The 12123-nt window shown below is 41.6% G+C and overlaps 1 protein-coding gene across 1 annotated transcript; it reads left to right on the top strand.

Annotated features, from left to right (window-relative positions):
• Positions 1 to 391: 391 nt before the first annotated feature.
• Positions 392 to 6627, top strand: PIP (prolactin induced protein). Its single transcript, XM_004594336.2, has 4 exons — positions 392 to 530; positions 2451 to 2556; positions 5986 to 6100; positions 6403 to 6627. Exons 1-4 carry the CDS (start codon positions 439 to 441, stop codon positions 6528 to 6530), a joined length of 441 nt encoding a protein of 146 aa, XP_004594393.2. The 5' UTR covers positions 392 to 438; the 3' UTR covers positions 6531 to 6627.
• Positions 6628 to 12123: the final 5496 nt, after the last annotated feature.

The following is a 12123-nucleotide window of genomic DNA, read 5'->3' as shown; positions in this document are numbered from 1 at the left end:
CCTCTTTAGCTGTCCCTAAGGTAACCAGACAATTGGGCCCTATATGTGGCCTGAAGGCTCAGTTCTCTGCTTGCAAAAACTGAGAGCAGCGGCTGAAGCCAAGGTTACACGCAGCAGGACATATTGGCATCTGTGAGCTAGGGAAGGATTAGTATATCTTTTGAGGCTGTGGCCATTTTGAAAAATTCTAACATTTAGAAAATAGGAAAAGAAAGTCTAATTTGGCTCTCTAATAGTCAAGCTGAATGTTGACTCTTTTCATAGAGGAAAAAAAAGACTGGAGCTCAACAAGGAAAGATTATGAATGGGAGGGTGATTGGATGGTTCACATAATGGATCTTCCTGGCAGCTCTTCTACTTCCTTGATGTGCATTTAAGAGGCAAGCTTGGCTCCAGGGACTCTGTTTCTCCAGGACGTCCCCCTGTGTCTCCTCCAGCATGCGTGCTCTTCAGTTCCTGCTCAGGGCCAGCCCTGTGGTGTTCCTGGTTCTCTGCCTACAGCCGGGGATCAGCAAATCTCAGGAAAACACGTGAGCCTTGCCATCCCTCTCCCTATCCAAAACAGCAGCAATAGCAGATTTACAGGAAGGGTTCCTCTTTTAACCTGAAAGTTTACAATTGCCTTATCTAAAGATACTTTACATTCCCCTGAACTCTAGTCCCAGGATCTCTGTAGTATATTGGCCAAGTTCTACTCCCCTCCTTCTGGGAGCATCCATTGGTCTCCTCGTATTTCTGCCAGTTTTCTTCTAGGTTGCCTGTGGAAATATAGAACTCCCAGAGAGTACACATAGACTGTAATTATCAATTATCCTCCTCAAACATTGTGATCCACATGCTGTCCATAATCTATAATTCCATATGGATTTCTGCTAAGTGTCCCTCATCTTCTCACATCCAGCCTCCTGGAAGCCACAAGTTAACATGTCTTCAAGTTCCAAACATAATTTTGGGTAGCTTTGGCAGGATTCATTAAAGATTACAGGTCCTGGTCATTGTCTCATTTAGCAATCCCAGCAGCCTAAACATTCTACATGTCCTGAAATTTGAAAATGAATCCTGCTAGTGCCTCTTGCCACCATCCACATGGTACCTTTGAACACAGGTTTAAGAGTAACTTGCTGAGCGTCTATGTATGAAGGTAACAGGAAAATCGGTGAAATTGAAAAGAAGTTAAGAAATGGAGCCAGGAACAAGGAAGAAGCAGGGATGCTCAGATAATCTAGGGAGATATCTCAATAGCAGCAGATTTGGTTTTGTGCATCATGATTAGGGAGTTGCTTTCTGTGACAGGCCAAAGATCCTGGAGGAAATTGGTAAGGAATTTGGCAAGCTGCGGCAATAGAAGCACATGTCTCATGACACTTGGTTTGAGGACAAGTTCAGATCAAGGTGACACTACACATAGTGCAGAGGGACACCGAGTTGTATTTCTGAGAGTGACCAACCATCCAAGTTTGCCCAGGACTTTCCTGGTTTTAGCGCTGATGTCCTCTCATTTCAAAAAATCCCTCAGTCCAGGGCCAACTGGGAGGTGAATCAGTCTAGCTAAGCCTGTCATTCTACTAATGTTAAACTCATTTTGAGAACCCTTAGACCTTCACAATCCCTTCCTGTGCACTGGGAAATCCTTGGAACAGTTGGTACCAGAAATTGAATTTCTCTGTAAGGTCTTTGATGCTTTACCATAAAAAATGGAACTTGGAAGCACTGTGGGCTAGAAAAAAAAGCTGAATTGTTTTTCTGTTATAGTCAGTATCACAGGTCTTTGTCAGGTGTTTCTGAGAAGTTGAAAGTAACTCTCCTGACCTTAAACCCAAGCTCCATTGAATAAAAAGGAGAGAAAGGTCTAAAGATAAGGGTACTTAGCTGTCTGAATGCAGAGTAGAATCTAAAGTTCCCAAACATGGCTATGGTCCAACGTTTCTAAAAAGGCAATAAATGCTAACCCCTAGACCCTACTCAAGAAGCAGAGAAGGAGGATTTTTGAGAGCTGACCAACAAATTCCTCCAGGGCATTGAAATGTTTACTGGTTTAATGTGATAATTCAAACAGAAAATGTCCTAATTATACCTTGGGCCCTCCCATTCAGTAGCCATGAGTCAGAACCTGTGAGATGTTAGGAGATCCCATGTAGCATTGTACTTTAATCCTTTCTTTTTCTAAAATTTGCTTTCAATCAATGGAAGGAAAGCAGATGTTCCATTTTAGATACTGTCCATTTTAGATACTGTTCCATTTTAGATACTGCTTAGATATTTAATAAATACAGCCAAATCTACGCAAACAAGCAAACCAACCGATTAACAATTCCCAGGGAATCTGACATTCTGCAGTTGATCCCAGTGTGCCTTCCTGGCAGCAGTCCAGTTTACCTGGCCTGGTTATGGCACCTACATTCTCTACTGAACCAGTCTCTGATCTCCGTGCCCTGTTCCTCTCTTCCTAGACGGCAGACGATAAAAATGGATTTCAAAGCGCCTTCAAGCACAACTGCAGATGAGGAGGTCTCTGTGACACTCAAGCTTGGAACAGATTTGCAAGAATGTATGGTGGTAAGTAGAGGTCTGAGACACTGACCTCAAGACAAATTTGACTTCTTAATGATGAATACACTTTACCTAATCTCTCACTGTAACATTGCATGCTTAATATAATATAATAAAAGTATTTTCATGTATGTTATACTATTTAAACATCAGAACAATAATGAAAACTTGGGGGTAGATGACTACTTCCATTTTTTTTTAAACCTAAACCCATACTTTTTTTAAAAGATTTTTTAATTTTTATTACAAAGCCAAATACACAGAGAGGAGAGAGACAGAGAGGAAGATCTTCCATCCACTGATTCACTCCCAAGGTGAGCACAATGGCTGGTTCTGTGCCGATCCGGAGCCAGGAGCCAGGAACCTCCTCCAGGTCTCCCACACAGATGCAGGGTTCCAAGGCCTTGGGCCGTCGTCGATTGCCTTCCCAGACCACAAGCAGGGAACTGGATGGGAAGTGGAGCTGCCGGAATTAGAACCGGCGCCCATATGGGATTCTGGCGCTTTCAAGGCGAGGACTTTAGCCGCTAGGCCACGCCGCCAGGCCCAACTACTTCCATTTTACAAATGAAAAAATTCTGGTCCAGAGAGGCATAGGAAGTATGAGACTGAGAGAAAGACAGACAGAAAATAAGAGAGAAGATAGAAGAAGCGGGAAAAAAAGGATATTAGAGCCAGTGGGAACTGTGTCCTGGGCATTACTAGTTTTGGTAGCAGGATGGGATGGGAGCCTCGGAACTCTCTAAAACCCCATGGAGTAGGTGGAGGCAGGTGGACAGAAGAGGATGTGTAGAATATGGTTCCACTTCAATGACCCCAGAGTCAAGTCTGTGTTCTTTTGGCTCTTTTGCTGCTCTCTGCCTCCACATCAGAGCTTGACTCTTGGTCCAGCTTCCCTTCCCTTCCCTTTCCCCCAGCTAGTGGCTATTAGCCGGAAGCCCAACTCTGAAGCAGAGCCTGGGCATCTCACTCAAATGAAGGTTCTGATCCAGCAGGTATGGGGAAAGGCAAGCACTTGGATAAAATGAATAAAAATAAATGTATGAGATAGTAATGCTCATATCTACATTTTTTTATCAACACATGAGTCAGTAAGGTAACACAGCTGAAATACAAACAAGTGAGATTTTATTTTGTGAAGACACTAACTGTGTGGTAGATGCCGTTGTTTGAAGACGGGAAGGCATTAAATTGCACTCCAGCTCTTGACAATGCATATTGTCACAGAGAACAAAGACCAATCCACCAGGGAACACGGATGCCATGAGCAAGAGAAAGGTATTGGGCCAGTATCAACTCACACTCATGTGTTCTTCACCTGGCAATGAGCTACACGAGTACCAGAGAGAGAAGATCTACCCCCTTGTAATAACATTTGCTCTTGGGCCAAAATAGAAGCATACTCCATTCTCCCAAACCTCAAGCCCATTCCTGGACACCCTGATGAGTGGTTAAAGTGTTTCCTAAAGCATGAGTTTCCCAATGCAAATGTAATTTAAGGACAATGACTAATTAAGAAACAAAACTTGGAACATGAGGATTGCTGTTCATTAAAATGCATTCTCAAAATATCCCCACACCTGTAAGAGAAAGATTCTTGATCCCTGAGCCAGGAATATGACATCTGTTCGGCTCCCTGTCCAAGAGTGTGAGCCATGTTCATTTGGGTGGCATGGAGGTTGATTCATAATTTAGCAATTTTATGTTTTATCATAATCACAGATGAGAAAGAATATGTACATAATGTGTGAGTGAAATTTTGGTGATAATAGTAGCTTTCTCTAGTGATGGATCATGACAGTACATTTCTACTGCTAAAAAAGTGATGAGTATCATAAAATGTGTTTAAACCAACAACATGGCAAGTGTTATAATGTTGTGCCATTGTGAGTTATAAAAGTATGCTTTTAAGAATCCCATCAGTGTTCCTTAAAATAAATGCAATAAAAAGTTCTCTTTTTAAACCTTGCCAAGCCAAGTAAACAACGTTTTTGCAAACTAGAAAAAAAAATTCATGACAAGGAAATTTGTGAAATACAGGAAAACAATTGTATTTGTAGCTCTCAATGTTAAAAGCAAAAGTATGAAATAAAATTTAGGAAAATATAATTTATTCACATCTGTGTGAAATTTCTACTGCTAATCTTCATTTGCCAGTTATGGCTTCACATATGAATTTTTTATCAACTGGAGCCATAGTTCATATTTATTTATTTTAATATTAGTGTAGATTATATATTAAATCATGTGTTTGAGTTATTTACTATCCTGGGAAGCCACAACATTTAAACATTTTTTGTGCTCCGGGTCATTTTCTGGCTTTGAGGTGTATGGAACATTTATCAGAAAATTGTCTGCAAATGGATAAATAAATGTGTTAGACTACATAGGAACACTACCGCATTGGATAAAAATGATAAGATTAATAAGAATAAATGCATGAGATAGTAATGCTCATATCTACATTTTTTTATCAACACATGAGTCAGTAAGGTAACACAGCTGAAATACAAACAAGTGAGATTTTATTTTGTGAAGACACTAACTATGTGGTAAATGCTGTTGTTTGAAGACAGGAGGGCATTAAATTGCACTCCAGCTCTTGACAATGCATATTGTCACAGAGAACAAAGACCAATCTACCAGGGAACACGGATGCCATGAGCAGGACAGTTGAAGCTAAACGCAGTAAAAGTGCTTTCATACATGTTATTCTATCTGAGCATCAGAACAGCCCTGGAACTTGGGTCAGATGACCACTCCCATTTTGCAAATGAAGAAATTCTGATCCAGAGAAGCACAGGAAATATGAGACTGACAGGCAGAAGGAAGGTGCAGTGAGAAAGAGGGAGGATAGAGAAAAAGTGTTAAGAACTGGGGTAGAATAATGCCTTACGAGACAATCAATATATTGTGATTTTTGTTTTGTTTTGTTTTGATTGTATAAGTGCTGAAAACCCAGATTCACAAAAATATATTGATGTAAGTAGTTTCAGAAGGTAAACACAGGAATGATAGGTACCAGGACTCTCCAAAGCCTTAAGTTGCAGTGGTAAGAACACTGAACTGGACAGTTTTTGACTGGACTGTTGGGTACAGAGTTGCCAGACATCTGAGCAAGCTTTGGCAGAGAGCAGGTGGGAAGAATGCCTCAGTTATGCTCAGGAGCCACTCTGGTAACTGTCACACATTCAAGGTTATGAACCATGAATGCAAGCAATGTTTTGAGATATCTGACAATATGCAACATGGTATGCATACATCCTGTCCACACTGCCAAGGCAAGAGTTCAAGGAAATAAGGAAGACCTTGCACAGACCAACACATGGGAGGACACTACAAAATCAGACTCGATGTACCCCCGATCCACCTGGCTATTTCCTCCTCTCCCATGCAGACTAATGCTGAGTCCCCTCTTTCACCTCATTTCATCAGGTTAAAACTTATCTCGTTAGCAATGTGGAAATTGAAGGCGGATTCAACTATCGATACACCGTCTGCCTCTGTAATGCGAATCCAAGAACCTTATTCTGGGACTTCTATACCAACCGTGAGTACAGGAGCTGTCCAAGGGAAGAGTCGTCCATCAAGGGAGGAAAGCTAAAAACAGAAACATGGCTCTGGAACCAGAGTACAACTTCTGCAGTAGAAACAAGGAGAGGCAGGAAGGAGGAAGAGTGGGCGATTCAGTGGGGACAAGGGGTTGTGTGAGAAAATCCAAGAAAGGAGATCAAGTTTGTAATGACTGGGAGAAACTGAATCCCAGTGTTGCGGTGTATGTTCCTAGGAGAAGACAGAGAGGTCCCTGAACTAGAGTGTCTGACAGGTGATCTTTGTTCTCACCCCTTTCAGGTACTGCAAGCATAGTAGCAGTGGTGGACATTGTTCGGGAACTAGGTATCTGTCCAAATGATGACGCAGTGACACCCATTAAATCAAACCGGTTCTATACTAGCATTCGTAGAGTGGTGGTATCTTAATGGAAGCTGATGGGTTCCTGTCACATCTGTGCGATTCCAAGAATGTGTGACTGAGGTATCTGTACAATAAAGTTCTTACATGCTCTTCTCCATGTTCCACTGTGTTTCTCCTTTAAAAATCTACCACAACAGGCCCCAAAGGACTCAAAATGTCCAGAATATTAGTCTTTCAAGGAAGTTCTCTTAAAGAGATTATATGGATCCTTATTTTCCATTAGGATAAAGAGGAAAAAACATAATAGATTGTTTAGAAAGAAAGCAGATATTCCATAGGGAGGAAAGGTGTAAGTTCTAAAACTTAGAAAAAATGAAACTCAGAACCAGAACAGCAGTCAGGTTCTCCCACAAAGGATCACCATTTCCTATAGAATACTCATTGTACCTAATGGAGCAAAGCAAAAAATGTGAGTAGAAACATTTGTCCCAAGTCATCCACTCAGATCTAGTAAACCTCAACATTGAGATATTGAGGTTGCCAGCATTAACAGGAAGACAAGGTATTATGCCATGCAGAAAACAAAGACAGGGATCCTATCGACCCAATGAAGAGGTTGGAAGCTGGGTATTAGAAAAAAAAAAAAGGATTTAATTTGCAAAATCTAAGACAAAATTTAAGGAAAAATAACCAAACTTAGTCCTTCCTCACTCCATCTCAAGTAAAACTTCTAGCTGGGGTATCAGTGAGGACACTCCCATGGTGTGCTGATTTTGGCTAAGCAGGGTGTCAAACGCTCCAGCATCCTGTGATTACAGTCACAAGGCAGGATCTGAGTCTCTGGGTGCACAACTCTCCTAGACACAGCATTCCTCCAGCATGTGCTCCTCAGCCTCTGTTCAAGCCCAGGTCTCCAATCTGCCTCTGGTTCTCAGCCGGAAGCAGGCAGCAGCATAGCCTGTGATGACACAAAGGTCACTCCTTTTTCCTCTTCAAGGTCTATTTTCAAGAGAGGACACTCTCTCTGCTAAAAATCCCACCTCCTGTCTCCAAGAGATTATTTCGTCAGGACATTTTCTGCTACTTTCTCACTCATATAAACAGACAGCTGATTTGGAAGTTGGGCAGCCAGGATTCAAACCAGCATTCATATAGGATATTAGTGTCATAAGCAGCAGCTTAATATGCCATGCCTCAACAACAGCCCCTGCTACTTCGTGTTTTACTTTTCCACCCTGAGAATATCACCACCATCATTTTCTTTCATTGGGAATCATGGGCAGAGATGTAAACTTGCTCAACAGCTGAAGTATAAGCTTTGGAAAAGACGTCTGAACTTCACAGGTTAAGCCAAGGTCACTACCTGTGTACAGGATTATATGCTACCACGAACTCATAACACTTACAGCCTCAACGGCAGCAGCAACAGGGGACAAGATCTACAAGAGCCAAACAGGGTTCTCCAACCAAGGAAAGACAGAAATGTGTTTCTGAACTCCATCCTTTTCCGATCATTTATGTACAAGATCCATTATATGCTAACGCTGGTCCCCAAATCTGTACCTACCAAAAAGAACAAAGGAAAAGAGTCTAGTTCCTTGTGAGGAGAAAGTCACTGAAGAGGACTACATCATTTGACAAGTAGAAAACACTAACTTCCAGGAAGCATTTGGGCTTTCCCTGGGAGATATTCACAGGTAGCAGACAGAATGTGAAGAAAGAAGTATCTGGCAGATAGAAGTGGATCCATGAAGGTTTTGGAGAATACATTCTGGCCAAGGCTGAGTGTTTCTTTAAGGAGAAGAGATACAGAGAGAATAAAGGTTTATATGAGACCATATAAAACATATGTGAGCTAAGAATCACTCTTCTATTGTAATTTATTTATTGGAAAGGCAGAGTTAGAGACAGAGGAGAAGAAACAGAGAATCTTCCATCCATTGGTTCACTCCCCACATGATGGCAACACACAGGGTTGGGCCAGGCTAAGGTCAGAAGCCAGGAGTTTCTGCTGGGCCTCCTATATAGATGCATGGGACTGAGGACTTGTGCCATCTTTCAACACTTTACAAGCACATAAGTAGGGAGCTAGATCAGTGTAGAGTAGCTGGGACTTTAATTAGTACCCACATGGAATGCCAGCATCACAGGCAGAGTCAGAGGTCTGCCATGCCACAACGCTGGCCCCCACAATCAACCTTTTTGAAGTTAACTGAACAGACTTTTAGGCTCCCTTCTATTTAGGCATGAGAACCAGAGAATTGATGAAGTAGAACTAAGTCAGTCATATAAAAGCTTTGTTCCTTAATATGATAAATTTCTCAGACTTTTGACTCTGTATAACCTTCAACTAATACCACTGGTGCAAGAAAGGAAGCTACCATGAATTTGAGAAAACTGTACCAAAAAGGAGAAAGAAACATTAAAGTGGAAGTGGACTATCATGCTACAAAGCCACTTGTTGATCCAAACAACAACATGGAGAGACTTGGCTGTGAATCCATGAAGAATGGAAAGCACTTATCCTAGCTCAGTTCCCTACCCTCATTGGTTACTGGGAATGTGGCTTCTTCTCCAGTCAGACAGGGATATCTCAGCTGGCTGCACAGAGCCTTGGGTGCAGGCACAGAGGACCTTTACAGTGAAAGCATGGATTCCTCTGTCTCCCCCAGTGACTTGCCTCCCCTTGCCCCCTTTGACCCTCCTTCCCAAGACACATTGGATTTGGACTTTCACCTGAATTTGAGTTTCTGCCCTTTTTGCCATTGTAAAACAAAATGCAATTCCATTAAACATAACAATTTCACAGTTGAAAAGCCAAGTAAACTACTTTTGCTAATAATCATAATCACAAAAATATAGGCAAATGTATAAAGAGAAGTGAAGAATTGAGCATTCGAGTTGGTGGGAGACAGAAAAGAGAAGTGCTGCTTTTATGTGAAATAACTTAACATCTTATCAAATGCTTTGCGTAAGTATGCTTTTGTGACCATTAGCCTTGCATCTCAGAACAATGCTTTTAGAAGAAAGGGCATTAGAAAGATAAATGAGTGGAGGTTTTTACTTTGGGTTCAGGCTGCTTCAAGTCACTAAGGCAAGGGAGAAGAGAATAAGGAAGAAGAAAAAGAAATGGGAAAAGAGAAAATAAATTAAAACGCAGATTTAAACAACAACTGAGTATTGACGATCAGGAAGTGCTGTTAGACTTTTGCTCTCACCTTCCCCAACCCTGCCACCAGTGCTTACGAATGATGAGGCTGAGCCATGGAGACACTGATCCACAGAAGGAAGCCACAGGCTAAAGTAGTTGTGCTCTCACTCAAACATGGAAGACTCCCTGTATGAGTCAGCTCTTCATCGCAACTAATAAAACATCTCACATGCGCAGCTTATGAAAGAAAGAAGTTATATGGCTCATGGGTTTGGAGGTACACAGTCCAGGATCATGTGGTCCCATTGGTCTGGTATATGATGAGGGCAGTTTGAGAATGGCAGCGAATGGCGGAACACATGGTGAGCCATGGAGCAGACAGAGAACAGCTATACCATCTCAGGCTTGTTTAGCCAACCGTCTCATGGGAACTATCTTCTGAGAGAGTATCCCAAGGACCTTCCACCAGGCCTATTTTCCAGCTATCATACTGGATCAAGCCTTTCTTCTGTCAATACCATCGGTCCATAACTTGGGACTTAACCAGGGGCTGAGAGCCAAATTATTTTCCACCTATAGTACCTGCCATCGAACAAGCATTGACTGCCCAAGTAGCCACATTTACCACCATCCCCTCCTTCTTCATTAAGTATGTTCAACCCCTACACTCTTCAGCCTTACTGACTTTGATACCAATCTCCAATTCTTCCAAGATTTCTTCAGGTTGCTGTTTTAGACAGGAACAAACAGACGACAAAGCTGTGAAAGTGTCAAAGCCCCCACTAAAAGTACCAGTAGTAGCTGATAGTTGCTGAACTATAAATAGTGCTACAAATGTTTTTAGAAAACTCCTTTTCCAGAGGCATTTGATCTTATGTTGGAAGACACTCTGACACTGCCCTTCCCAGATCTGGAGGCAGCAACTTCTTCTCCCACCTGGATAAACTCTAGTCATTTTGTATACATTCTCTGTGAGTAAAAAAATTAAAATTTTATTGGTTAAGGATAACAGGTGTTAAATGTGTCTACCAAGGACTTTTGGAAGCTAAGCATTTCTTTACACAATAAATATGGAACTTTACATTCCTAAAGCTTTATACTCACAAATTATAAACCCATGGACCCAGGTGATTATCAACACTCCTACTTCACACAGGCAGAAAGAACTGCTTGGGGACAATGCAGTTTCACAGAGCTAGAAGCAGGGCAATTGGGATGATAAACTGCTTTTGTTTGATGGGTTTTGTTGTCATTATTTTCACCACACAAGAGAAGCAGACCAATTTTTCCATTCTCCACATACCTAATGGCTCCTAGAGAAGCTAACTTACTCTCTAATGACTGCAATGTGGAGACCTTCAACCCTGGGCTAGATGAAGACCAGCAGATATCCTACACACGACACAATGGCACCCGCTTGTTGCTTAAATTGGTAACACAAAAAATGGAAGTATCCATTTCATAAATCAACTCACAAGTCAAATGCCTGCCAGACACAAACAACTGTGGTGACTTCCATTCCCAGAGATGGAACAAGGTAATAGCTGACAACCTCTTCAAAGCTCATCACGCCAAACAGCACATTGTTTTGTATTCAACAGCTCTCATTAAGGATGAACATGCCAGAGCACAGAATTAAGAAAAGGTCAAATAGTGTCCAGGATGGTGGAGAAAGTGTTAAGGGTATGAAAGTAGGGACGAAAATCCCTGGTTGTCCTTTTCCAGTCATGCCCTAGTTATTGCTTATTTTGTTTAGTAGTTAATGCTGGGCTGCCTCCGCAACACTTGTACTCTCTTTAACCTTCGTTCATCTTTTTTTCTTCAGATAAAACCTGTTGCAAGGCAAGCTTAAGGTTTAATTATTATAGTCATTTTGTTTACACTGCTTCTCTCTGTGTGTGTGTGTGTGTGCATAACACAAAACTTTTCCTGAAAAATAACAGCCTCTGGTAAGTGAAGACACTTCCTGTCTCAGCATGATCATCAGATAAAAAGAATGTTAGAAGTCACAATGAAAAGGAAAGACCAATAGATAACAGAAAGCAAAGGAGTAAGATATTGTAAGAAAAATGAGACAACATGATTCAAAGTGTGGTCGGGGGGGTAGAATGCACAGGCAGGAATATTGGCTGGGATCAGCCGTGCCTTGCACCTAAAACAGAAACATGCGACCTGAGTGCCAGAAACACCAAACGGAGAGTGGGATGGGCTGTGGGTGGACATTAAGTGGAAGTTCAGGGACGAAGTGGTGGGGAGTTCTATGTCCTGAAACAGTTCTGCTTGCTCTCTGATTCTGTGTCTGCATGGATGACAACACACATTTTCTACTACTTCTCCATGCCTTATCCGTATCCTTAACTTCCCAAATTACCTACATGCCTTCTGAAACCATGCAGACTTTTTAAATCACTGATTTTCCAAGAAATTTTCATAAATGTAAAAATCTACTCTCTAATGACTTAGGAGCAAGACAGCAGGAACTAGTCTCATCATTGTAGAAGGGAATA

The sequence above is a fragment of the Ochotona princeps genome, chromosome 25 (assembly GCF_030435755.1).
Source record: "Ochotona princeps isolate mOchPri1 chromosome 25, mOchPri1.hap1, whole genome shotgun sequence".
Taxonomy (NCBI): Eukaryota; Metazoa; Chordata; class Mammalia; order Lagomorpha; family Ochotonidae; genus Ochotona; species Ochotona princeps.
The sequence above is the reverse complement of the archived record's forward strand: the minus strand, read 5'-3'. Positions and strand labels throughout refer to the sequence as shown.